Below are 14,836 nucleotides of genomic sequence, written 5' to 3' on the forward strand. Positions count from 1 at the left end.
CCTCCGGGTACTCCGGTTTCCTCCCACACCCCAAAAACATACCAATAGGGAATTTAGATTGTGAGCCCCAATGGGGACAGTAAAAAAAAGAGGACCTCTGTACAGCGCTGCGTAATATGTTGGCGCTATATTAGTAACTGAAATAAATAAATAAAATAAATATTATGCAATTTGTGATTTCCTAATAAGCCCTGGCAGGGAAAAATACGAGGACCAAGATGGCAGAACTGGGGGCCATCATTAGGACCCTGGCTGCCATGACAACCCATTAGCACCAATCACACCGTGGGGAGCCAATGGGATGACAGAGGGAGCCCCACTCTAACGGCTTAAATGACGCGGTTTCTATTGACATGGCATCTAAGTGGTTATACTGGTGGGATCAGAGTTATCTGCGAGGAGTTAGCGCCGTTAGTGCGAGATGTCAGCTGTAATACATGGACAACCGCTGCGTATGGAGTGGGCACAGCTCCATTATTTTCCCCTCCCACTATGATATACATGTACGTCATGGTGGGTTAAGGGGTTTAAAGAGCAAAAACAGAATTTTGAAAGCAGCTCTGGATGTGAATAGAGAAAAAGAAAACAACTCAAAATTAGTACAAATCGAACAAAAGTTAAGTTAGAAGCGGTCACCTTCCAGCAATTGACTGTATCCCCTGTACCAAATAGTTCCATAACTGGTGCAGATACGTAGACGATGTATTTTTTTTTTTATTGGGGGGTGATTATACTTTGTCGTTTGGCTGATTGCTCCAACACATAGAACGGTACTGTCTAAATCATTTTGATGTTTCTTGAAGCTTCTTTTTAGTGCATTGATAAAGTGACAGGAAATAGACGCGGGTGTCAGGCCCAGAAGCCTGTGACAGGCGAACGTAAATGGCAGATGGCATCTTAAAGACTGTCATTTTTATTTTCATTGTAGGCATACAATGGCAAGAAAATCTGGTCTGAGCTTGCGGGTTGTCAAATTGTTTCTTCTTTTCTCCTGCAGCCTGAACAATTCTGAGTTCAGGAAACGTACGCTGTACCTCGGCGCAGAAGGTCACGGGTTCGTGCCCTCCATCACTCACTTTAAATTAGTCATTTGGTCCAATCTCCGACCTAAACCCTGGATGAATAACTGTACGAATGTACGATACATCAAGGAGTAGTTATCACCACAACTACGAGGACAGAAGATGGAAAATAATAATCATATGTTGCTTTAAAAGAGAAATCCACCTAAAATTCAGCTTTTGAAATGTCAGAAGATCGTGTCGGTGCAGGGGGGTTGCAAACGTTGATCCATTCAGATTCTATTTCCCAAGAGGCCGTGGTGCTCAGTGAAGACCCCAAACTTAAACTAACCTACTCTACTGACATGTCTGGTAAACTCTAGAAAAAAAGGGACACCTCCCGGACTCCCAGTAGAGCCGTTTTTGTTTAGGGGTCTAGTCTAGGGTCTGTAGTTGTTTACAGGGTCTGGTACGGGGTGTGTTTTTGTTTAAGGCTGTCTATAGTGGTCAGGGGTCTGTTTTTCTTTAGGAAGTCTGGGTCTGTTTTTCTTTAGGGGGTCTGGTGTCCGCATTTGTTTAGGGGTCTAGCCTGGGGTATTTTTGTTTAGGGGTCTGATGTCTTTTTGTTTAGGGGTCTGGCGTCTGTAGTAGTTTAGGGGTCTAGCCTAGGGTCTTTTTGTTTAGGGGGTCTGGGGTCTTTATTTAGTGGTCTTGTCTGGGGTCTGTTTTTGAATAGGGATCTAATCCAGGGTCTGTTTTCGTTTAGGGGGTCTGTCTGAGGTCTGCAGTTGTTTAGGGGGTCTGTAGTTGTTTAGGGGATCTGTCTGGGGTCTGTAGTTGTTAAGGGGTCTAATCTGGGGTCTGTTTTTTGGTTTAGGGTCAGTTTTAGTTTAGGGGTTTATATTAGTTAAAGAGGCTCTGTCACCAGATTTTGCAACCCCTATCTGCTATTGCAGCAGATCGGCGCTGCAATGTAGATTACAGTAACGTTTTTATTTTTAAAAAACGAGCATTTTTGGCCAAGTTATGACCATTTTTGTAATTATGCAATTGAGGCTTGCAAAAGTCCAAGTGGGTGTGTTTAAAAGTAAAAGTCCAAGTGGGCGTGTATTATGTGCGTACATCGGGGCGTGTTTACTACTTTTACTAGCTGGGCGCTCTGAAGAGAAGTAACATCCTCTTCTCTTCAGAACGCCCAGCTTCTGACAGTGCAGATCTGTGACGTCACTCACAGGTCCTGCATCGTGACGGCCACATCGGCAGCAGAGGCTACAGTTGATTCTGCAGCAGCATCAGCGTTTGCAGGTAAGATCGACTTACCTGCAAACGCTGTTGCTGCTGCAGAATCAACTGTAGCCTCTGCTGCCGATGTGGCCGTCACGATGCAGGACCTGTGAGTGACGTCACAGATCTGCACTGTCACAAGCTGGGCGTTCTGAAGAGAAGAGGATGATACTTCTCATCAGAGCGCCCAGCTAGTGAAAGTATTAAAAACGCCCCGATGTACGCACATAATACACGCCCACTTGGACTTTTACTTTTAAACACGCCCACTTGGACTTTTGCAAGCCTCATTTGCATAACTACAAAAATGGTCATAACTTGGCCAAAAATGCTCGTTTTTTTAAAATAAAAACGTTACTGTAATCTACATTGCAGCGCCTATCTGCTGCAATAGCAGATAGGGGTTGCAAAATCTGGTGACAGAGCCTCTTTAAGAGGTCTGGTGTCTTTGTGTAGGAGTCTGGTCTGGGATGTGTATTCCTTTTTGGGTGTGATGAAGGGTGTCATATGCGCTACTTGTGATTCAAATGCCGTAAGGTGGGGGGTGTCCTATATAAATGGACGGAGAAAACATTAAAACATTTTGCACGCTGCTAAATACATCGCTTCTCAGAATCTCCCTGATGCCATTTCTCAAAAGTATGCAGCTATGCCCAAACCTCTTCCAGGCTAGTCAAAAATTTCTGTCTCCCGAAACAATGTCAAAAAATTCCGGTGAGGAGCTCCAAAAAGCGGGTGTGGTTCTGTATGCGTGGTGTTTTTTGATTGCGGAGACAAAGAAAGGAAAGGAGAGGGTAAAGTAGTGAGACCTACAAGCCCAACTACTGTTGGTAGAGTAAGGTCCGTTGACTTAACCCCAGTGACATATAGTACCCCCCAAGGAGTAGATTGGGCTTCTTTGATGCCCGTCATCGAGAATGACCCTCTCCTTTTTAACTAATTTGAGTAGCCAATTAGGGCTCGTCCTTAAGAGACCATCATAAGATCTTGGTATAGGAAGGAAGCTGAGATCTGGGCTGCTGTATGTACAGTCGTCGCACAGTAGGAATGGTTTAGCACCCGCCTGTGGTCACCACTGAATTTCTTTCACTATCTTACAAATTTTTTAAAAATTTTCAGCCAGGAAAAAAAATTCACTGCCATCTCCAAACCTGTCTCGAATCCTGTGTTCCACTTAATGGAGAACAGTCCGATAGATAAATCCTCAGTAGTCCTCCTCGCTGCCGGACCTACATCAAAGACCTGAACTTCATACATATCTAAGAGGCGTCTTATCAAGCGATGAAGCACCAGCAGTCATTCCATTCATCAATCCAGCCAGCGGCTCATTGTTACCCCCGGGGACTGGCGGGCATCAGCTCCTTATTATCCAGCTCGGGGATTACACTGCGGCCCAGCATCCCCCTCCTCATGTTTGCAGGAGGATGTCCCTTGTCTCTCATATATTCGCTGATATTATAAAAAAAAATGTATGTAATTTCTTTTCGATTCTAGATTTGATTTTTTTTATGTGTAAAATGTTTGGAAACAGTCAGTAATAGGTACTTTTTTTTTTTTTTACTTTTCTTAAATTGTATCTGTTTTTTCCATTTGTCCTCCAACAATTCCATGTTCCGTGTCACTCCCTTATCTAGGAGGTACCTATAGCGGTGTTCATCCTGATCTTCCTGGTGCTTTAATTGAAGCAGACGTTCAGGAGAACACACTTTTTTTCAAAAGTTTCCTAATAATTGTTTTTCTCACTGGAGGTTTAGTTATTTAAAAGTTTATTCAATTACAGCAAAGACAGAATAATTCTAAAACATGTAGAGCGGATTTCCATCTGAGCAGAGCTGTAGTATAAAGTATGGTGGAGAGTCGAAGCAGTATCCCGGGTTTCTGATGAGATAGGAGGTGGATTTCAGATTACCTTACACTCCAAAAGACAATGCAGCTAAGCTGTAGCCACTGATCAGATTTGTGTTCTAATGGATAAGAGTTAAAAAGTAGTAAAGAAGTCCAAAGGTGATCACGGACACCCTGGATAGATACACCGATATGAGATAGATAGATAGATAGATAGATAGATAGATAGATAGATAGATAGATAGATAGATAGATAGATATGAGATAGATAGATATGAGATAGATAGATACACCGATAGATAGATACACCGATAGATAGATACACCGATAGATAGATACACCGATAGATAGATACACCGATAGATAGATACACCGATAGATAGATACACCGATAGATAGATACACCGATAGATAGATACACCGATAGATAGATACACCGATAGATAGATGCACCGATAGATAGATGCACCGATAGATAGATGCACCGATAGATAGATAGATAGATAGATAGATAGATAGATAGATAGATAGATAGATAGATAGATAGATAGATAGATAGATAGATAGATAGGATACTCAAAAGTAATGGGCCACGGTTTTCTGAGTCCTATGAAAACTCAGTTCAGGTTAGTGCTGGGTCTTGCAGTGCCAGACTAAAGTAATTTTACTCAAGTCCACTGTAGGGCAAGCCAGTCCTAGCTTTGTGTCAGTCTTTACTGTATCACTTGCATTCTATTCTGAAAGCTCAGGCTAAAGATTGCTATATTCCCAAATAGTGTCAGTCTTTACTGTGGCTCTAGGATTCTATTCGTTAACCAGGAAGTTCAGGATAAACAGAGCTATATCCTTAAATAGAGGCGTCGTATGTGAAATGCAATAGAATTATTGGAGGACACTGAAAAACGGAGTATAAACAGATGAATAAATGTTGCTTCACTTTTTGGACGCAGAGGCAAAGCTTGAAATTCAGGAGTGTGGCCATAGGGGTGAAGAGATAGCATTTCATATACTTGATATTTAAAGGGCCCCAAATGCCCCTCTGCCCCATAAGACACCACCAGTTTAATAAATGGAAATGGTAGGTGGGGGCCCCATTACAGATTCTTCCTAGAGGCCCCCAAAGCTTCACGTTACGCCTCTGTTGGGCCCCTTTGCAAAATAGCGCTTCCCCCAATTATCCTGCGTCATTTATATTATTGCTCTCCGCATAAGGGGCCGGCGGACCTTTTGAACCCCCTCAGGCGCTATTGCCCTGGTGTGACTCCCCTATAGTAAGACCCCTCTCTATATCCCATTATGTGATAGGTCGTGACCTCCCGTAGCCCGTTCTGCTTTTTATCCACTAAAACACCACGAGTTACAGCGTCAGTCCATCTACGAATGGCAGCGACATTTTAACACGTTACGGCCCCATAAACAATAAGCGATGAGAAATTTACCAACGATCGTCTGAGATCTACAAGTCACGAAAGTCACGATTGGCCGCAGTAAAAATCAGTCAAAAGGGAGAATTTTATTTTTTATTTTTTTTATTCTCACTTGTAGAAACGACACTAAAACGTTGTCACAGGCGCAACACCGGAAAATGACAAATGTTCTGTGAAATGGAGCCGGATCGGACTGTGGACCGTGTGCCAGATGCGGACATGAAGCGCGGGCGAGCGCAGGCCAGTAAATCCCCTCCCCGTCCACAGACAGGGAATACGATTCTATAATCTATTATCCTCTGGGTAAATAAGACCCTCATTTTTCTCCCGTCTCTCTTGTAGGATGTATGATTTATAGCGGCGCGCCGACCACGGAGAGCGAACACTTCTCCGTTATTATACCGCGTGGCCCATACGGTAATATTACCTATTCGCTTCCCCGGGGTGTGGATTAGAGGATAATAAATCTAGGTCAGGAATACGTCATATAAAGCATCAGATCACGCAGTCCTGCCGCCGCCGTTACATCACAACGAACCGCAACCTTCTTATAGCAAGCACCCGGAGCGTAATAATTATAGGAAGAGATCACGGTCAACAGCAAGGGACCAGTATAACTATCTCGTGTGATACTATGCTGCTGAGCCGGTGTACCTAAGCCTATCATGTGTGATACTATGCTGCTGAGCTGGAGTATCTAAGCCTATCATGTGTGATACTATGCTGCTGAGCCGGTGTACCTAAGCCTATCATGTGTGATACTATGCTGCTGAGCTGGAGTATCTAAGCCTATCATGTGTGATACTATGCTGCTCAGCTGGAGTATCTAAGCCTATCATGTGTGATACTATGCTACCTAGCTGGTGTATCTAAGCTTATGTGTGATACTATGCTGCTCAGCTGGAGTATCTAAGCCTATCATGTGTGATACTATGCGGCTCAGCTGGAGTATCTAAGCCTATCATGTGTGATACTATGCGGAGTCCCTGTTTAATAGTTGATAGTCTGCTGATTTGGTGTATCTAAACCTATCATGTATGGTACTGTCTGCTGAGCAATTGTATCTAAGCCTATCATGTGTGATACTGTCTGCTGAGCTGATGTATCTAAGCATATTATGAATGAGACTGTCTGCTGGATTGGCGTATCTAACCCTATTACGTGTGATACATTCTTCTGAGCTGCAGTATCTAAGCTTATGTGTGACACTGCCCGCTGAGCCTGTATCTAATCCTATGACGTGTGACACTGCCTGCTGTATCTAAGCTTATCATGTGTGATACTGTCCACTGAGCTGCAGTATCTAATCCTATCATGGGTGATACTGTCTGCTGAGATGTTGTATCTAAGCCCTTCACATGTGATACAGCCTGAGAGAACTGCACAGCCGTACATTACGTTTTATACAAGGGGCTACATAATAATATAATATAGACTGTGATATAACGGAGGGTCCGTTAATGGAGATCAGAATCTGTGACATCCGACCCCCCCCCCCACCTAAAGTATCTGCCCCCCCCCCACCTCAAATAACACAAGACGTCTAAGAGGAATCCAGCAGCTGTGAAAATGAGCACGACCGAAAGAGACATCGATCACGACGCAACCGGCCTCGTGGTGACAGAGCAACTGCACAGCGTAGAGGTTTTGTCACATCGTTCCTGGGCTGAAGTAATGCTCGCCGACCTTGTCACAGTTTCCATTAAAAGACAACACAATTTCTGGTCCCATAAGGGAAATCCCTTGCAGCGGTGAAATGTCTGTACCGGCTCTGCTATATATGCAGGGTATATACACCACGCCCTCCACATCTCTCGGGGGCATCAGAAGTTGGGTCTGGGGTTCGGGGCCGGCTCTATCTTCTTATGCCACAGGCGTATAGCCGACGGGTCTGACACTGTAGCAACGCTAAGGGGTTAAGGCAACGGTTTTTAGCTAGGGATTATGGCTTCAGTCAAACCCACTCAGTTGCGGGTTAACGCTGGGAGGTTTGGCATTGGCATGGACTGTTCTTTTGACGAGTGACCTGGAAGTATTTTCCCCATGTCTGACCTTTATAATTCATGTGGTGATGACTTCCGGATTTTATTTCTGAGCAGGTTGCGGCATTGTATATGTCACAGCTGGCGTTTTAGAAGGTGGATGCCCATTACATGCCCACTTATATTTGTGGCCGGCATACGGGGGTTTACCTTAATAACGGTTATGTTAATATAGGTTTATAGTTCAATATTTATTTATAGGTTTAGTTCTCCCTAACCCAGATATCGTCGGGTTTAATTGTCGTGAGATAGATAGATAGATACATAGATAGATATATATGAGATAGATATGAGATAGATATGAGATAGATATGAGATAGATATGAGATAGATATGAGATAGATATGAGATAGATATGAGATAGATATGAGATAGATATGAGAGAGATAGATATGAGATAGATAGATATGAGATAGATAGATATGAGATAGATAGATATGAGATAGATAGATATGAGATAGATAGATATGAGATAGATAGATATGAGATAGATAGATATGAGATAGATATGAGATAGATATGAGATAGATAGATAGATATGAGATAGATATGAGATAGATAGATAGATATGAGATAGATATGAGATAGATATGAGATAGATATGAGATAGATAGATAGATAGATAGATAGATAGATAGATAGATAGATAGATAGATAGATATGAGATAGATAGATATGAGATAGATATGAGATAGATAGATAGATAGATATGAGATAGATAGATATTAGATAGATAGATAGATAGATAGATAGATAGATAGATATGAGATAGATAGATAACCAATGTTTACATTATACATATTGAGGGGCTTTACGGATCGGAGACCTCGGGTAATCGCCTGTCCTTTCCCCCTAGAGCCGCCCTGGCCTGACATAAACTCGCGCCGCATGTAAACTCCCAATGTAGCCGCTCAATGCCAATGTTTTTCCAGACAGCCTTTGTAAACGAGTATTGTGATTGCAGGTCGTCTATATCTGACAGCAGAGCTGCTGACTTTGACCGTGGCCGCTTGGTACAGAGGTGCCCCGAGGCCACCACAGCATCTGGTCAGCTACGTCCTGGCTCAGACCCTCACGTGAGTCCGTTCACTGTACAGATTGCTGGCACTGAACTCTCTACAGCTTAAAAAAAACAAACAGCACAGACATGAGATAGTCCACAAGGGCAGTGTCTCCTGTACATAGTGGCTCTATTATATGGGCTCTATTATATGGGCTCTATTATATGGGCACTATTATATGGCTAGTACTTCTACGGACAGTGTGTGCAGTTGGAATAATTGCATGGGCACGGATATAGCTTGTAATGTAAAGGGACGGATTTTCTCTTTTATGTAAGCACTGATGTGGAAGATACTAATATATGTACATTATTGTGACTGGTATTATTATATAGACAATGATGTCACATATATTATTATATAGACACTGATGTCACTGATATTATATAGACACGGATATTATATAGACACTGATGTCACTAGTATTATTATATAGACACTGATGTCACTGGTATTATATATACACTGATGTCACTAGTATTATATATACACGGATGTCACTGGTATTATATATACACTGATGTCACTGGTATTATTATATAGACACTGATGTCACTAGTATTATTATATAGACACTGATGTCACTAGTATTATATATACACTGATGTCACTAGTATTATTATATAGACACTGATGTCACTAGTATTATATAGACACTGATGTCACTGGTATTATATAGACACTGATGTCACTGGTATTATTATATAGACACTGATGTCACTGGTATAGTTATATAGACACGGATGTCACTAGTATTATATATACACGGATGTCACTGATATTATATATACACTGATGTCACTAGTATTATTATATAGACACGGATGTCACTAGTATTATATATACACGGATGTCACTGATATTATATATACACTGATGTCACTAGTATTATTATATAGACACGGATGTCACTAGTATTATATAGACACTGATGTCACTGGTATTATTATATAGACACTGATGTCACTAGTATTATTATATAGACACTGATGTCACTGGTATAGTTATATAGACACGGATGTCACTAGTATTATATATACACGGAAGTCACTGATATTATATATACACTGATGTCACTAGTATTATTATATAGACACGGATGTCACTAGTATTATATAGACACTGATGTCACTGGTATTATTATATAGACACTGATGTCACTGGTATTATTATATAGACACTGATGTCACTAGTATTATTTTATAGACACTGATATTATATAGACACTGATGTCACTAGTATTATATAGACACGGATGTCACTAGTATTATTATATAGACACTGATGTCACTAGTATTATTATATAGAAACTGATGTCACTAGTATTATATATACACTGATGTCACTAGTATTATTATATAGACACTGATGTCACTAGTATTATATAGACACTGATGTCACTGGTATTATATAGACACTGATGTCACTGGTATTATTATATAGACACTGATGTCACTGGTATAGTTATATAGACACGGATGTCACTAGTATTATATATACACGGATGTCACTGATATTATATATACACTGATGTCACTAGTATTATTATATAGACACGGATGTCACTAGTATTATATAGACACTGATGTCACTGGTATTATTATATAGACACTGATGTCACTAGTATTATTATATAGACACTGATGTCACTAGTATTATTATATAGACACTGATGTCACTGGTATAGTTATATAGACACGGATGTCACTAGTATTATATATACACGGAAGTCACTGATATTATATATACACTGATGTCACTAGTATTATTATATAGACACGGATGTCACTAGTATTATATAGACACTGATGTCACTGGTATTATTATATAGACACTGATGTCACTGGTATTATTATATAGACACTGATGTCACTAGTATTATTTTATAGACACTGATATTATATAGACACTGATGTCACTAGTATTATATAGACACGGATGTCACTAGTATTATTATATAGACACTGATGTCACTAGTATTATTATATAGACACTGATGTCACTGGTATTATATAGACACTGATGTCACTGGTATTATTATATAGACACTGATGTCACTAGTATAGTTATATAGACACTGATGTCACTGGTATTATTATATAGGCACTGGTATTATTATATGGCCACTGATATGGTTGGTACTATCATGTGGCCACGGATGTGTGGATGGTACAATTGCATAGGCACTGATAGGTTTGGTACTATTATATCAACACTACTTTGACCGGTACCGTTAAACTGATAAGATTAACAACATCAGTGTCTCTGTCAGCGTTTCTACAGATGAGGCTGACACTATTTTATGGACAGTGATATGTGGCTGGCAATATTTTAAGGGCACTGTTATGGTGATAATTTTATGAATTTTATGATATTACAAAACTATTCAACATCATGAGAAATGTCACAAATTAAGGTTTCCCTTAGAATTCCTGGTCAGCGGTATTAATGAAGCGCATCACTCCACCACAGCAATGTCTTATCTTCCATCATCCACATATTACATTACATTAGAGGACAATGAAGAAGGGCCAGTGATTTCTCACACGTCCTCTGTGCTCATTCCCATGCTCTCCTGGAACCTCGACCCTCCTATATCATTGCTGTTCACTCTTGTGAAACTAAATATACAAAGAAAATCAATGACCTCCAACTGAGACACATTAGGTGTCCATCCTTCCACTCATCAAGACCTTATAGCCACCACCGCACTTTGATATTCTCCCCACCACCATATAATAAGATAGAAAAAAATTTACAAAATTTTACAAGATTTAAGAATACTAAACCTCAAAAGAGAAGATGGAAAATCCCAATACGACTGAAGTTAACTAAAACATTCCATACGGGACTAAAGGGTGAAGAAGTTTGTCCATAACCATGTTCCAGATCGAAACCATAAAGATCCAGTAATGAAAGATCTGACAAAAAATACAGTAGGGTCAATGGTATCAACCAGAACCTGCCCTCTTCAAAGCTACCAAAATTTTTATCAAAATTTGTCCCGGCTCTTTTCGTTGTGGTGGTGAAACCATAAAGCTTATCTTGTTATTTTCACCCATTAGGTCTGCAAACCTCTAGGGCTATGGCTACACAAAGATCTGTTGTAGGTTGCCCAGTTGCGTTCGATCAATTTGCATGACTTGACCATAAATCAACAAACTTTTTCTAGCCACAACTCAAACCCGAGATAATACAACAATTACACCCAATCACTATCGGTCAATACCATCTGGAAAAGTCAGGTAACCAATGTATCCAAAAATGTGTCCCTGGTGCCTAATTTTTAGGGTTATGTTCTAGTGATCTTTAAACGTTATTATAGTTGGCCAGCAGAACGCGGGCTTGGCTCCTGCAATGGTGTAATGGGCTCCTAAAATCTGACGTTTTTTGTCCAAATCTGCATTGTAACCCTTTAAGGGCCGAGCCAATTCTGACCTTGAGGACCAGAACAATTTTTTTTAATTTTCCTCTTTGCATCCAGATGGCCATAACATTTTTATTTTTTGTTCCACGTAACTGTATGAGGCTTTTTTTTTATGGTACGAGTTGAACTCTATGTATGTGCCGTTTATAATACATATACATTAGTGTTTAATTTAGTAAAATTTTTATTTTGGCAAAAATGCAAAACAAATTAGTTCCGCTCAGTTTTTATTTTTAAAACCTACACCGATCATCATAAATGATGCTATATATTTATGGTCAGGTTGTTATGGTCGTAGCAATTTTAAGTATGTATATATTATTTTATGTTTTGGATCCTTTATTTAATAAAAGTTTATTTATTATAACAAATGTGCATTTTTTTCTTTTACAGATTTATTTTATATACTTTTTTAAAATTTTTATTCTTCATTAATTTTTTTTTAAATTTAATATTAAGAATTTTTAACTATAATGTACCGGCATATATCTATACGGCAGTACATTCGTCTGTGTACGGATAGTATGTACCTAAGTATGCCCTAAGAACAAGAAATACGAATGGTCAGTCAGCCCTGTCTGTCCATATAAGGTATTGGCCTTGATCGCATCACATGGATCCCGTGACATGATCAAATGGGGGTCCCCTCCACTCATTCCCTTTGAATGCCGCTATCAGCGTCGCTCACAGAATTCAAAGTGTTAACGGCGTAGATCAGAGGTTCCATTGATCTCCAATGTTACAGTGGGGCTGCTGCTGTGCATTACAGCCATTGCTCCACTCCCGATCGCACAGGTACACTTGCTTTTGCGATAACCAGGACGAGCATGCTCGTCATGATGCGGCAACATCATTAGTCGTCATGGGTTAATCCTTCATAAAAAGACAGAAAAAAAGATCCTTGCTATAATTCGAAGCTGTAGTACTCACCAATAGTAGTTGTGAGGAAAGAAACCACCTCGGACTCTTTGCCATCATTGTAAAATGCCAGGTGCCAGATGCCAGAGTCCAAATATTGGATGAATCCGGTTTCATGACTTGTTAGAGGGACCACCCCTCTGTGCAGCCTCTGAGGACCTTCCAAGCTCCTGGCCTCCTGTGACAGCAGACGTCTTCCATCCAAAAGTTCTACAAAATCAAACTGAAGGCACAAAAAAAAACAAAAACATTAAATGAGCATCTATTTACGCAAGCCCACCTATTATGTTCATATTGATTGATCCACGAGAACTAACAACCCCCCCCCCCATCCCACGAGAAAGATAAAAATCTGTAAGGCGAGGAACATCCTTCTATGCGGATGGTGAAACCTTCTTTAGATAAGGAGATGCCCCGTGATATAAAAAGATCGAGACGTAAAAAGATCAAATCTCAATCGAAGACGGACTCAAACAATGCGGCGGACAACATAATGTGCCCCAAGGCCCGTGTGCAGTCACAAAGTGAATTTATGGGATGAATATCCGTTCTGCAAAATGGCTTTCTACATTGTGCGTGAATAATGATCCTATCAGATCTTGGTTCCTACTGGACTGTTCGGCTCGGCATGGACTTAACAAAATATATGAAGGCTTAGACGACATTTATGAAACAGACCAGTCAGCTTTTGTCACCTGTGTGTGTGATGGAGGGAGCCCTCTTCTACCATAAATCCCGACAAGAGCCGCCTTTCCCAAAGACACGTTGAACTTGAGGTGAACAGGATGGTCTATGAAAACCTGAGACCTCCAGAATATGCCAGGAGGGATCTTCTGTGTAGCTCTCCGACCCACGTCCAGTTCTCCGGAGTCAATAAAACTGTCATCAGGAAAGAGGTTGCTGGGTTTTCCTGCACATAAAAAACAAACAAAAAACATAAGACATTCCACAACAACAAGACCAATAAATGCTTAACGTCAGTTGAATGATGACAGATTTGCCGACTGATGTCAACGTAACAGGAGTCAGGGTGAAGGTTCTTAGTTGTGACAGATTGGAGGAAAGCAAAAACCCTGACCCACAGGCTATGACAGAAAAAGTGACAGAGGTCAAGGTAAAAACACAAGGTCAAAATGAATATTTCATCTACAAATCCCAGACAACCAGCTGAATATTCCTCGACAGTGCTAGAAGGCTACACACAGTGTGGTATATAGCGTGTGGTAGGATTTACCACCTCTGTTCTGTTGTACTTTCGGGACAGGGGCAAACAACCATTGGGTCTGCAGAGGAGGACATTGGCCTATAAAACCACATGTCGGACATCCACAGTGCACTCTCACAGTGAGCCAGTACCGGCTCCACACAGAGGTGACCTTCTTTACGAAAGATCTGACGACCCAATAGTCGTCCAAAAATACAAGGCAAAACAGAAGCCACAACACTTACAACTCACCAAAGCAAGGCTGCGCAAACTCCAAAAAATTAATCCTTTACAAATGACGGCCTGTAAATCCATATCACTATTTTAAATTGCCTATGGTGTAGGTAATAACGTTGCTCGTCAACGGGTCCTTACATCCATTAGAATTATACTCCATGCCATGACAGCTTTTAACTATTTTGGCCAATGTGCCTAATGTAACCATACAGTGCGCCTCAAACCAACCCTATTTGACAAACCTATCATGGTGACCCCATGTTGGTAGACGACTCCTATTGGCCTCTTACGGAAGGTTACGCTTCCGCCATGTCTCCAGAACATGTGTCATAGTTGGGAAATTATTACATTGGTTGACCCATGGTACATTTTTGCAGTGGGTTATTCACC

General features: G+C 40.8%; 1 protein-coding gene across 10 annotated transcripts in view; it reads right to left on the bottom strand.

The window, feature by feature from the left end:
- TENM4 (teneurin transmembrane protein 4) overlaps positions 1-14,836 on the bottom strand; it is a 1,217,405-nt gene that overhangs the window by 136,577 nt on the left and 1,065,992 nt on the right. For all 10 annotated transcript variants that reach the window (XM_075851385.1, XM_075851380.1, XM_075851378.1 and 7 more), the window contains 2 exons: positions 13,701-13,915; positions 13,018-13,228 (listed from right to left, as the gene is read on the bottom strand). In XM_075851385.1, the coding sequence (XP_075707500.1) occupies positions 13,018-13,228; positions 13,701-13,915 (426 nt within the window). The remainder of the gene's footprint in view (positions 1-13,017; positions 13,229-13,700; positions 13,916-14,836) is intronic.

This window comes from Rhinoderma darwinii, chromosome 2 (assembly GCF_050947455.1).
Source record: "Rhinoderma darwinii isolate aRhiDar2 chromosome 2, aRhiDar2.hap1, whole genome shotgun sequence".
Classification (NCBI taxonomy): Eukaryota; Metazoa; Chordata; class Amphibia; order Anura; family Rhinodermatidae; genus Rhinoderma; species Rhinoderma darwinii.